Raw genomic sequence first — 14038 nt, 5'->3', positions numbered from 1 at the left:
ACACTTTATCAGTCGAAAACCCAGAATTTTTCAGATTATCCATCACGATGTCAAGAAACAACTACAGGGACATCTGCCATTGACTTCTACATGACCTCAACAGGTTTGAGATGGAGTATTTTTGTATTTGGATTTTTAGTAGCTTTGGGGGTATAATAAATCTTTAAACATTTGAGGTTTTACAAACGGGCCCCTTAATGTACTATTTCATGCCCCATACATTAGATTTGTCCTGGTTTTCTGCTGCTCTCTGGAAATGAATGTTGCAAGAACTTATTATCAGGAGCAGAAGTGGCACTGACAGGTGGTAATGTGCTTCCCTCGTGTGGCCAGCCTTTGAATTGCATGTGCACTGATGGAAAAGGAAAAAACAGTTATGGTTTCTTCTTGGCATGGGGATAACTTAAAATAACATAAACAGGAATGCCAACATTTATTATATATATAGAGTTAGCAGCAGTGGCTGATGATGAAACAATTAAAGGCAAGAGTTGGTTTCTTTTTCGGATCACCTTCCTAAATCTCCATTCATCTCCTACTATGCAGCCTTCTTAGAAGAATGAATGGTTATTTGCAATTCACCCTAAACAGATCAGAAAAGTATTATAGGAGTTGTTCACCTTTGAGTTTACTTTTAGTATGATATAGTTAGTGATATTCTGAGACAAAAACTATAAAAAATAAATAATGACGATCAATTGAAAAGTTGCTTAGAATGGACCATTCTATAACATACTAAAAGTTAAACGGAAGGTGAAGCACCCCCTTTAAGTACAGACATATTAACTCTGGTGTCACCTTATAACCCACTTATTTATTCCCTGTAATTTGTCCCCAAATTAATTCTATCACTGAAAGACATTAAAACACACCTGAAGACTCTCAGAAACAGGGCACATAATACTGTAGGGAGCATGGCCGGGGCGTAATGGAGAGCAGTCACGGCATAAGAGGGAGTGGCTAGAGGCACCTGAAATACATTTCTTGGTTGGCACCTCTGTAAATATTATAGTCAAGCCTAAAAATTACTCAAAATGACTGCAACATTGGTCTGCTGCAAAATAAGTCTCAAGGTAAAAAAAAAAACAGGTTTCCACAAATCTTTGTTTCGTTATTAAGATTAATTGTTACAACATTCAGACCTTGGGACATTTGAGGGGTTATTTATCAAAGTCCAAATTTATCTCAATGTTTTCTGAAAAATACCCAGCGCAGATCAAAAAAATCTTTGGGACTTCTCCCATTGACCTATATGCAACCTTGACAGGTCTTAGATGCCAGATTTTCAGATTCAGACTTTTTCCATTTTCGGGGGGTATAATAAATCCTGATTTTTTTTTCGGGTTTTTGGCATTCAGAGTTTAGTAAATAACCCCCTTGAAAAGCACCTTTTCCAAAAAGTGCTTTTCACAACTCACTAAAAGTTTTAATGGGGGTTAGAGCTGGACTCGTTGCTGGACACCTCAACTAACTGTTTTTGAAGTGCTTCAGGTCAGTGTCCTGCTAGAAGGCCCATGGATTAGTGATGTGTGGGAAGGCCCAATACCAGTGGAACCCGCAGGTCAGGTGACTTCGGCACACCGTGACCTTACACTGTTGGCTTCTGGTTTTATAGGCGCACGCTTGCCCTGCCCCTTTTGTGACATCAGCGGGGGGCCACATGGGTCTATAAATGGAGGGGAGAAGGCAGATGTGATGGAGAGCCAGCTTTAAGACAACAGCTTTACTACTTTGCTACAAAATTCCTTGGCAATCTAATGATTCCATGATGCCCTGCACAATCTAAAAGTGCCCAGTTCCAAGAGTAGCAAAGCAACCCCCAAAGCACCAATTTATTCTCCTCCATGTTTGACTGTAGGCATGTTTTCTTGGTTTTTTTGAAGGCTTTGGGGTTCCCTCTAAGAAGATGTTGTGCTTTATGTTACTATCAGTTATAGCATTTTCTGTGGTCTCCTGCAGTCCTTCGCTGCAATCTTTTATCTATTGTTCTTCATGTCCACATCTAGGTTGCTTGGCTACAGTACCATGGGCCTCAAACTTGATAACATTGCATGCAGCAGACACCGGAGAGTCTCTGGAGATGGACTTCTTAAAGGGCACCATTTGGGTAAAAATGTTATAACCCAACTAAATCCAACCTTTGATAAATTGGTCCTTAGAAATCTGAAAATGGGTTGGACAGAATTAGCTGAAGCTTTAAAGGGCACCTGTTGGGTAAACCTTATCCCCAACGCAAGGTGTGGCTAATAGAGGCCGCATTCTGTTTGGGGATAACAGTAATTTTTTAAAAAAAAAAGAAATACCCCCTGCCAGCGCTAGGCTATCTGCGTTATGTGCATGCAAGTGACAACATGGCTGGTCCCACCACGGGTTCCCTCCTCCTCATAGGCTGATTGAGTAAGTGAACATTTAATTATATTTTTTGTCACTTTCATTTTTTTTGGAGGAAAACTCACTGCTTTGTTTGTCAGAAAAGGTTTTCCCTCATCACACACACAAGCAATTTGCACGACATCTAAATGTTCTGAAAAATGTGTTTCATTTTTAATATACAAGAATGAAAAGTACAGCAGTTTTACAATGTAGGAAAAATTAATACACACAATATAAACAAACTATTTACATAGGAAAAAAGCACAACAACATATTTCTTCACAACTATAAATGAATAATCCCAGTCTCCCGCCTGTTTATAGCTGAAAACAAACACCAGGGCTGCTAAGAAACCCGTCATTGCCGCGTTTGTGCGACTAGGGAAGAACTACTTGAGCAATAGAATAAGGACATCTTGGAAGATTGAACCCCTCTTTTATATAACGATACTGTCTGATCTGTGTTCATTGAAATACACAGGAATGATGGTTGTGTGCAATGGCTAAAAATAACGTGCCCCCCCATGGATACATTTCCATCACAAGGTATAGCAGAGGTTACACATATATATTTATATACGTAAGACGAGACTATGTACCTTAAACTCTTCACGTGGAAGTTAATGGCATGCACAGCGATACTGGAAGGAATAATGTAACGGCGCTTCTAAAGCAAAAAAAAAAAAACTAAATTAATTCCCAACCAGGTTTCAGTTCTCTGACACAGTTGTGGACTTATACATATATTACACTGTTAATGAATCAAATCGTCATTTAATAATCACATTTAAGTTGGAGAATTATAATACATTTATGCATCATCCGTCGGAGTGGATATAGTCAGCATGTCCTTCCCCAACCGCAAAACTGTTTAGCTATCGGCAGCATTCAAATGGTGTTCCTTATTCTGGTGGCCGACTCTGGAGAGGTTTTCAACCAGTCTACTCTACTGAAGTCATTAAGCTGGAGCTTAAGAGCCACTAAATGTTGTGAGCTATAGTTTTTATTTCCCAGCAACCCAGTTGGCTCTATTTTCTAGTGCTGGATATACATTATGGGGCTTAAGAAGACTTCTGTTGATTGTGGAAAGGAAATAAAAATATAAGGCATTATTTTTATAGAATAATAAAGTGACTATCTATGGGAGGAACAGCAGTTGAACATAGTGTGAAAATACATTGACGGTGGCTAGCAGCTTCACACAGTAGTAGCCATACAACTTGTACAGAATCACTACTGGCAGGATCTTATAGGCCTTGCTCCACATCCAACCCAACAGATATCGGTGGTTACTGATGTAAATAGTAATTTAGCAAATACAAGCTTACCAGAACGTTGCAAATCAAACCTCAGCACTGGACTGTCTTGCTCCAAAATGAATACAATTTGGTAGGACCACATAATGTAAAAAATAGTCAACATGTGTGGCCCTTACATTTGAGATCACTCCAGCCATAATCCTAGAGCAATATTACCGGTGTGAATCAGATACTGTATATACCTCTAGCATTTATCCTTGAGACCCACACAGTCCATGGTTTCTATATATATCCATTATGGTGGATATTAAAGCGCCCATGTACCACAAGAAACAGCCAAAAAAAAAAACCCGCATTGCTTCTGATTTCCAAAGCGAAGAAAGTGTGGGCAATTTATTTATTATTTACCTGTTGAGAATAAACACCTCATTTATCCAGTTGTTACAAAGAGACTTTGCTCACAATGATAATATGTTTTGTTCACATTCATATAAAGAGAGAAATTATTTCCGGAAGACAACAAAAATAAAATCTTTAATATGACAATTATTTTCATTTGTTTGGGATTTTAGTGTTTTTTTTTTACAGACACAAGTAAATAAACACCAGAATTTCCTATTGCATTCACTATAAATAACTTTTTCAGGATAGTTATGACAGCTGCAGTGCATTGCAGACACTGAGAAATGTTTTAACATTATTCACACTGTTGTTGCCCAGGTATCTAGATCTGGTTCCCTTCTGTGCACCAAGCCAATGCATTGCTTGTTAGTAAGTAGGACTGTACACTCAAAAATAAAAGTGTGAGCACAGAAACAGTTGCTCCATGTCCGTTAACCCATTCTTACCAATCATGTTTGCTTTCAACAAGCAAGAATAGTAATACTACCTTTTGATTTGATACCCGAACTAGGATAATCGTGTACACGTTATTACGTTAGCCCCAATAAATGCAGTTTCCAGACGCTGTATATAGGCCTACCCTTATTAAATACACAATAGAGGGTCAGATGTAGTCTTTTAACTAGTAACTGGCACGGTGATCACCATTACAAATAGATCATATACAGTTATATAATTATCAATGTTAAACACACACATTTGCTACAATGCAATGACAAATCTGGAGGTTTTCTGGTGACATTAAATGGATTTTACAAACCCAGCTGTTTCAAACTCTGTGCCACAACAGTTTCCAGCCTTCAGAATGTTAATGACAATATTCCATGGCTTTTATTTCTTTCCCAACATTATTGAATCATTTTTAAGGCACTCATTATTTTATGGGAGACAGCAAACAGTATATTATGCACACACACAGAAGAAGAAGAAACAAGCCGGAATATCGAATACTGTGCGAGAAACACAATGGTGTATTAATGAGCCTCTGTGCAAATGTGCTCGTTTCCTAATATCGTTTTGGCTTTCATGCTTTTTTTGTTGTCGAGGTTCTATAAAAAGGACCACAAACTGGACAATAGCAAGTCATCCATCTGAAAGAGGAGCTTTGTAGGTCAATGCCAAGATTCCAATATTATATGCCATTTAGTTCAATTATTTGTGAAGCCCAGAATCCTGTCTGTCCATCCAGCTAGAATCGGCTCCATTTTAGGGATGATCATGTCTTGGTCAACCCTAATGTTTCACAACAAACGACTTATTTCATGAGTGTTCATGTCAAGGTGTGAATACATCCCTTGTAGAATTCAGCGATGCACTTGGTCTCCTCGATTTTTTTTTTTTAATGATTTAATATGTAACTACACAAAAACTGGATTGAGACAAATATAAAGTTTCCTCTAACCCCGCAAAAAATAAATCTATATATTACTTGTAAATAAATAATGGTTTAGAGTTAGTGTACCATACCATCTGACCTCTCTAGCTCAAAGATGAATGAGAATCATTAAGAAAATGCAGACCAAGTTTCTCGGCAGTTCTAGCTTGTTAATGGCTGTACTGGATGTATTTGCACAATTATATCATGTCCTTTAAAATGGGAAAGAAATATAAAAGTGCAATGTAGTTCTAATACTGCAGTGTTAAATGGATAATTTGATTTTCATTAAGAAATTTATATATATACCTTTATATATTTTTTACATTTGGCTCAAGCAGAATTTACACAATGAAGTTGGAAAAGCAAATTACAGCCTGCTACATTTATCATGATTGGCGTTGTGTTGGGTGGAATACTCTTAGCAAGGGCGGGGGCTTTATAATTTCAATGAAATACGCTCTGATAAAAAGATCGAATTTTGTGCTGCCGCTCTGCTTATAAAGAGAGAAGCCTTAATTAGTACATATGGAATCCATCCAGAAGATGATTTAGAATAAGGTCGGACAACCTGTGCTCCTCTAGATGTTGCTGCTCATCTAGAAGCCTACATGATGGATATCCTTGTATAAGAGAACACTGAACTGGCATGGGACAAGATACTTCTGTCAAACATAAATCTTTAAAAAGAAACTTTAAGAGAATGGAAAAGGTAGCCTCTCTATCTGCTGTTGGTAACCAGAAGGGAAGTGCCTGATCATTTTATCATGCTTGATTCTTAGACATCCCGTTCACTATTTACATCAAGTTTAAGAAACATAGAAATATTACAGAGAAATAAGGAAGGCTTTTTGAAATGTGAAAAATGAATGGATACCATCAATGCCGATCATAATTCTGCCTTTGTACTTCTTTGCAATAAAACCTTACTCGGAATACAAAGTCTGTCTATAATCCTATGCCCGTGCAGTCACATGTTGCTGCAGTGTATTGCACACTAGTCTGGGATGCCAAATGGACACCTTTTGTTAACTTGACTGCAAGGGCCGGAAACGTAGTTTTAGAGTCATATAAAATGCATCATATTTAACAGTACTGATGTAACGTCTTAAGATCCCAAAACATTCATCCTTCAAGAGACCTTTGTATCTCATATGACGAGTCTTAAATCCCAAGTATGCCACTGAGAGAGAAGGGGTTTCTCTTGCCCATTTGTTTAATTCCATCAAGCTGTAGCAAGTAAAAGATGGTACAAAGATGGTCAAAGCCATATTCTTGGCACAAGCAATAGGATTCTACAACAGCAGCTCGGGTCAGCAAGTTTTAGTAGCAGTGTCCTTGTTGCACTGACTGCCCCCCTGCGACAGAATAGCAGGACTATATACCAATCAATGGCTTTATTTGTTGTATCTACCTGTTCCAATTATAATCTCCGCCTTTCTGTTCTAATGACCTGTCCAGAGGTGGTTTGTTTTCATGTGGGGATTTTTGAGTAGGGGGTGAGCGAGGATCAGAGAGAGAAGTCGATTGGGAAGGACCTTTATACTCCCCTGACTTTTCAGAATGGAATGAGCGGTAGTGGTCCGAAGGTCCTTGACCATGGTAGCCCATGGGGGGTCGGTGGTCGGATCCCATTCTCCTGAAGTCCTGTTGGTGGTAACCCTGGGGTCTAAATTCATCAGATCTTCTTCTTTTGTTGTCATGGTGATGTCTGCAAAGACAATCATGCAAAAACGTGTTATAATACTTCTGCTAAAACTTCACACTAGACAAATATTTGACTCAGGCACCAAGTTCCAAATACCACCTAATTAGATATGCCTGGAAAAAGCACATCTTTGACTTGAACATTTTTTAGAAGCTAAATACTATGAATTTTTGCCCACCTGTCATAATAGTCCCTGTGTCCACGGTGCTCTCGATCATTGTTGTATTGGTCATACGGTCTTTTGCGGGACATATTGTTTGGCCGGAAGTTTGCAGAGCTTCTCCTCGGATCCCCATGAGGTCTTCGATCTGAATAATGGTGATCTTTGTACCTATGCTGGTCATATTGATGATGGCGGTCACCTCCCCATGGCTGGTTATTGTTATTGCCTCCGTAACTGAATTTCCGGTCTCTCCATTCACCTCGGTCTACGCAAAGAAAAGGTTTATTTTGAGTGCTAAAGGTAAGCAATCATAGTCTTTAATGCTATCATAAAAGCATTATTCAAATTAAAAGGCTAATGTTATGGTAAACCTGATTTAAGCTAGTATATACTGTCTTGTGAAGATGCCATATAATAAATACCCATAATTGCTCACCTGCATTATTGAAAGGTCTCTTGCTAGGACTGCCAAAGTTTTCTCTTTGGTGGCCATGCACTTGCTGAGAGTGAGGAAGGGCAACCACAGGTTTCTGTGGTGTATGTGGCCCATGAGGCTGTGACAAATGAGAGTCCTGGCTAGATCCAGATTGTTCTGGCCGAAAAGGTTTCTTGATGGGCACATTCTTTTTCTTGTGATCCTGATAATGACAAAGCATATATATTTAATCAAATAGAAAAAAACTGTGGCATGTCTGAAATGGAACCCTACAGCCTGATGTTAAGTCACAGCCATTTTTTTTAAACACATCAGCAGAATCTGCACTGGAATCAGTTTTTCAAAAGAGCAAACAAATTTTTTATATTTAATTTTAAAATCTGACATATAGACATATTGTCAGTTTTCCAGGTGCCCCCAGTCATGTGACTTGTGCTTTGATAAACATCAGTCACTCTTTACTGCAAGTTTGGAGTGATATAATCTCCCTCCCCCCCTGAAGCCTAACAACAGAACAATGGGAAGGTAACCAGATAACAGCAAAATTACAAGGAAGCAGACGGCACTTCTGTAGATGGGGTTTATTGGAGTACCTGCTGGTAACACCTAACGCGTTTCGGGAGTTATCCCTTAATCATAGGTCATTTGACCTATGATTAAGGGATAACTCCCGAAACGCGTTAGGTGTTACCAGCAGGTACTCCAATAAACCCCATCTTCAGAAGTGCCGTCTGCTTCCTTGTAATTTTGCTGTATCCACAGTGGGGACACTGTGAGACTGTGCACCTGAACGGAAGGGAAAAACGGAGAGCTTGTGCGGTCCCCACTCTGCTTTCTCATTCATTAACCAGATAACAGTTCCCTGAACTGCTCCCTGGCAGATATGAGAATAGCACTCAATAGTAAAAATCCAAGTCCCACTCCTTTGGTTACATTGAGTAGGAGAAACAATGGCCAGTCTGAAAGCAGTGCTGGCTCTTTCTGAAAGCACATGACCAGGGATGGCTGCCTATAAACCAATATTACAACTAAATAAAGATTTACTTGTTGATAGGAATAAAATAAAAATGGTAGAGTGAATTATTTGCAGTGTAAACAGTGTAATTTAGAAATAAAAACGACACCATAAAAATCATGACAGAATCCCTTTAAGTTAAAGCATGTACATACCTAACAATACAGGTCGCTTTCATGGGCAGACCCCATCTGAAATCTGACCAAGACAGAGGGCAATGCACAACATCGCCACCTTTTACTATTCCAATCATTCGGAATAGCAGGAAGCAAAAATTATCAACATCTAAACAGATTTATGAAAAATCTACTTAGGTAGAGATCCCTTTAAGTGCTTTTTATGTACTCATATGTTTATTCAGCCAACAACCCAGAATAACCATTACCCAAAGTATTGCCTAATAAACTAATGAATAATTAGGTCCCAGTATATTCCTAGATGACCAATACAATAACAAAAGAATCCATAACACACACACCAGGAGACACAGCAGGTTTAAAGATACATATAAACACACACACATATATATATATATATATATATATATATATATATATATATATATATATATATATATATATATATATATATATATATATATATATAAAATTTACCTCTTCTTCTTGAGATCTCTTTTTGTGTGCCATCTTATATAATTTGTGCAGTTTTCTGGCATCAAATTCTGTGAATTTAGACACAAAAATCCAGAGGTTTCTAGAATGAAAGATTAATTAACTGATTAAAAATAGGATCCCCAAAGAAATCTCTTTCATCAGACATATACAAGTTTTTTTTTTTATTAGAAGTTATAGTCAGATTTTACACCAAAAGTCCACATTTCCCATAACTTTCTTCTGAATTCCAATAATTTAAATAATATTGCTCATGTCCATAGACAAGTGTAAAAGAGGATTTTGTCTCTTACCAATTATTTTCTCTCTTCACTGAAAAGGGACAGAGGCACTGATGGGTTAACACCACCGGGCTGTTGATGATGGTGGTGATGAGGCGGTGTTAACCCTTTATGCAATTATTATATGGAATACAATGATAAACATAATAAGATGAGTCAAAGCCTCTTAATTTTTTTGCGCCCTATCGATACATAAAATATAACTGCAGACCAGAATGCTATGAAGTTCCCTATAGTACAAATATTAGATAATGAAGAAATAAACAGAGCAGGCAATTGTAAGAGAAACACTGGATGTGGCTTATACTTCTCCCAGATACCCATCATATGAGTTGTAAATTCAGGATATTGTCAGTTTTGCAATTAGGAAAAACAAAGTGTTTTATTTTCCTATTGTAAAAACTGGTTTAAGTAACTGCCTGGTGATGAGTTTGGCTCATCAAGAGAATGAGCAGAGTTAAATCTTACAGACATGTAAGTGGAAAATACTTTTTTTTTTGTAGGGGCTTGAGTATTAGGCCCTCACCTCACAGTAAAGAGGGAAGCAATTTGTGTATTAGGTGTGTGCCACCTTTATTGCATTAAATTGTCTATACCTTGGCCTAGTGTGTCTGAAAGCAAGTGCAATGGTCTTACCCCCAGGAGAGAGACACTATATTGTGGAATTTACCTTCTCCATAACTTCACATGCTCCTGGTCAGAGTACATTTTAAGACACTCAGAGATGCGGTCTCCAATTTTCAGCAAACAGGTGCGGGTGTGCTCCAGCTGTTCCTGTACAGAAAGCCCCTTGTCAGCATTATCTAGCTGTTTAAGAGCTTTTTTGACAGGTCTCATTCTCTCTTTGCACTGAAAGGAGGGAATAAAAAAGTATTAATCCACACTGGAGTCAAGGTTAACATAAAAATTAAAACAATACTACCACAGATACAATTAAATAGGTAAACTGCAAAATCATAGGCAAAAGTTACCAGCACGTCCTAACCTCCTGAGGACAACAAAAAACGGACCTAGGCTCCACCTGCTGGGGGGTATAGCCAGCAAGGGAGGAGCCAGTTCTACTCTTTATTTTTTATTGTTGTGTCTTGCCTCCTAGTGGTAACAGCTATACCCCACTGTCCCTGTGTCCCCCAAGCAGACAATGGAGACATTACATAAATTAGGACAATATCCAGTTTTTTTTTTTACTTTGCATAAATATAAATTAAAGAGCTTATGTAGGCAAAGAATTTGTTATTATACAATCTCCATACAAAATGGATAACTTACAATGCTGAAGGTCTCTTGGTCCAGATCATCATCCTCTTCTTCCCCAATGGGGACTGGCTCACTACCAGCTGTTATATGGACAGGGCCTGTGTTCTTTCTGTTCTTACCACCAGGCTTGGCCTCACCTCGCTTGGTCTTATAAAAAAAATTGCCAGTGATTAGGAGGTTAATAAAACTTAAAGGGGTTGCTTACCTTCCAAACACTTTTTTCCATTCAGTTGCTTTCAGAAAGTACACCAAAAATTAAGACTTTTTTAAAATTTCTATCATTTATTTTTTGCATTTTTCGGGCTGATCTCTGCCCCCTGTACCTGCACTCAAGAGGAAACTGTACTTTTCAGTGCAGATAAACAGAGCTGCAGTAGAGAGTGGATCTGCTTTGCAAAAAAAAAAAAAATTAAAAAAAAGATTGAGAAAAGTGAAGGAACATTTAAGGGCCTATTTATTAAGCCTCAATTTTTGCTGGTCACGTTTTTGAAGCGGAAAACTCAAATTTTTCGAGTAAAAGTTACATTTGTGGATGGGAGTTAGGTCGACTTTGTTTTAATTAAAAAATTAGTTGAATTTGAGTTTTAGTAAATACCCCCCTTAAAGGAGAACTAAACACTAAAAATAAATATGGCTAAAAATGCCATATTTTACATTCTGAACTTATTGCACCAGCCAAAATGTTCCAGCTTGTCAATAGCAGCAATGATCCAGGACTTCAAACTTGTCACAGGGGGACACCATCTTGGAAAATGTCTGAGACATTCACATGCTCAGTCGGCTCTGAGCAGCTGTTGAGAAGCTAAGCTTAAGGGTCATAGCAAATTATCAAGCAGAAAATTATGTTGGCCTGTGATATAAGATGATGCTACAGGGCTGATTATTACATTCTCATGCTAGTTGCACTGGTTTCTGTGCTGCCATGTAGTAATTATCTGTATTAATTACAGATATTAATAACTAACTAATTATATTACAACATTTCTATTCTATGTGTACTGTATATTGTGAGTGGGTCCCAAAGCTCAGTAAGTGATAACAGCACAGAGCATGTGCAGTGAATCAGCAAAAAAAAATGTAGAGCTACTGGGGCATCTTTGGAGGCACAGATCTTCTCTGCTAAACGTCTGTGGTTGCCTTGGGTATACAACATTTCTAGCTAGTTAGGCTTTAGTTCCCCTTTAAACTGGGGGAGCAACCTACCAGCTACAGCGTCTCACAGAGCTACACATACAAGCCAAGCTCCCAGTCAGCACTTCAATCCATGTGAATTTTTTTTAAACATATTTAGCGCTTCCAACTATGTTCTGTACTATAGCTGTATTCATATGCAAAGCCAATGTCGTGTAACCTTGGCCTAAAGTTTTAATTATTACCTTCTCATGTCACCCTACAGCAGCTCTTTGATACATTAGCTAATACATGTCTTAACATTAGCCCTGCTGAGAATAAATCTGGCCACAGATGCAAAGATCCGATCATTGGAATCTTCGAACGATCAGACTTCCCCATCTCCCGACCTGCCACTAACCTTCAGATCAAATAAAGTTGAAAATAACAGATCAGCCGATGTTCTGCCCCTGACAGCAATTGTACGAAAGTTATGTCCGACCAAAGCTAGTGACAGTCTCCCACTGAAAATCGTACAATCGGCAATACATGCAGAGATATTGTAGGTAGCCGACAGAAATTTTCTAACCTGTCCGATCGACCAAACGACGATCTCCGCCGGATGAAAAATATTGGGTCTGAAAATTGTATGAATCCTCGATTCATACGATCAGATCTTTGCGTCTATGTCCAGCTTTAACCCCTAAGTTTCATTAAAGGCAGCTTTCATTATTGACACAATAGTCTCCAATAGTTTGGAAAACAACTGAACTGAAAAAAGTGTTTGGAAGGCAAACAACCCCTTTATTTGAATACAATTTCACGGATTTGTCTATTTTCTGCTTTTGCAATTCGTTTATAACCCTTTGTTTTGTCCAGCACACATGACCCACTGAGCACTTTCTCTAGATACCTTTTCCTTCTTGTCTTTTGCTTTCCTTTTATCTTTATCTCCCTCTTTCTTTTGAGTTTGTTTTTCCTTGTTTTCCTTGTTATCTTTCTTCTTCTGCTTTTTTTTGTTCGAGTTCTTTTCTGTCCCATCCTCCTGCTAAGCAAACATATATTTTATAAATGGTCCAACAGCAGGCCCCATTCTTAGGATAAGTCCACACAGGCGACCAAATTTCCCCACAACGCCCTGTGTGGCCTGACCTTTAGAATTATAACAGTTATTCTAATCCATGAATTGCAAAGAGAGTAAGTTTTTTTAGTACTGTATTTAAAGGAGAAAGTTACCAAAGCAGTTTATTGCCAATAGATTAGCCATAATAGTGCAAGCTATAACACTATATTTATTCTGCAGAATGCTTTACTATTGAATAACAAAATCACAGCATCATCCAAATTGTGTATAATCTTAAAAAGCCTTTATTGGGTTTCTGGCTTGGATCTCGAACGAACGGTTCGTTCGGGATCAAAGCCAGAAACCCAATAAAGGCTTTTTAAAATTATACACAATTTGGATGGTGCTGTGATTTCGTTATTGCATTATCTAGCCAGATGGAGTGGACAACCTTGCATTGTCACCTCTCTATTGAGCTTGTGGTTTGGGTGCTGACTAATTGTTCCAGAATGCTTTACTATACCCGAATAAACAACTCTAGAAGCTCTCACTATTTGTTTATGATAGCAGCTGCCATATTAGCTTGGTGTGACATCACTTCTTGCCTGAGTCTCTCCCTGCTCACTCATAGCTCTGGGCTCTGGAGGTTTATGCTGAAAACAGGAAATCTGATACAAAAGCCCACGTGTACACAATAGAAGGAAAGAAATGTGATGTTTCTTTTGACAGAGGACTCAGAGCAGCATTACTTTGAGGGTTTAATGGTGTATTTATATAGATCTTTCTGATAAAGCTTACTTAATTTTAGCCTTTCCTTCTGCTTTAACCCAATTTTCATTTTATGTACAAATATGTAATAATCAGTAAAGTCGTAGGTCTAGTAATACTAAGAATTACAATTCTGCTATGGATGCACATTATATTAGTTTGCATTCATTTTTAAACTGCAGGGGCCTCTTTACCTC

The 14038-nt window shown here is 38.2% G+C and overlaps 1 protein-coding gene across 9 annotated transcripts in view; it reads right to left on the bottom strand.

Annotated features, from left to right (window-relative positions):
* Nucleotides 1-2522: 2522 nt before the first annotated feature.
* Nucleotides 2523-14038, bottom strand: part of chd2.L (chromodomain helicase DNA binding protein 2 L homeolog) — a 73044-nt gene continuing 61528 nt past the window's right edge. For 6 of the 9 annotated variants that reach the window (XM_018253244.2, XM_018253243.2, XM_041586868.1 and 3 more), the window contains 7 exons: nucleotides 12924-13058; nucleotides 10913-11047; nucleotides 10314-10492; nucleotides 9345-9444; nucleotides 7716-7917; nucleotides 7295-7544; nucleotides 2523-7119 (listed from right to left, as the gene is read on the bottom strand). In XM_018253244.2, the coding sequence (XP_018108733.1) occupies nucleotides 6819-7119; nucleotides 7295-7544; nucleotides 7716-7917; nucleotides 9345-9444; nucleotides 10314-10492; nucleotides 10913-11047; nucleotides 12924-13058 (1302 nt within the window). In that variant the 3' untranslated portion in view covers nucleotides 2523-6818. The remainder of the gene's footprint in view (nucleotides 7120-7294; nucleotides 7545-7715; nucleotides 7918-9344; nucleotides 9445-10313; nucleotides 10493-10912; nucleotides 11048-12923; nucleotides 13059-14038) is intronic. The other 3 variants (XM_018253247.2, XM_041586869.1, XM_018253249.2) reach the window with 2 other exon arrangements.

The sequence above is a fragment of the Xenopus laevis genome, chromosome 3L (genome assembly GCF_017654675.1).
Source record: "Xenopus laevis strain J_2021 chromosome 3L, Xenopus_laevis_v10.1, whole genome shotgun sequence".
Taxonomy (NCBI): Eukaryota; Metazoa; Chordata; class Amphibia; order Anura; family Pipidae; genus Xenopus; species Xenopus laevis.
The sequence above is the reverse complement of the archived record's forward strand: the minus strand, read 5'-3'. Positions and strand labels throughout refer to the sequence as shown.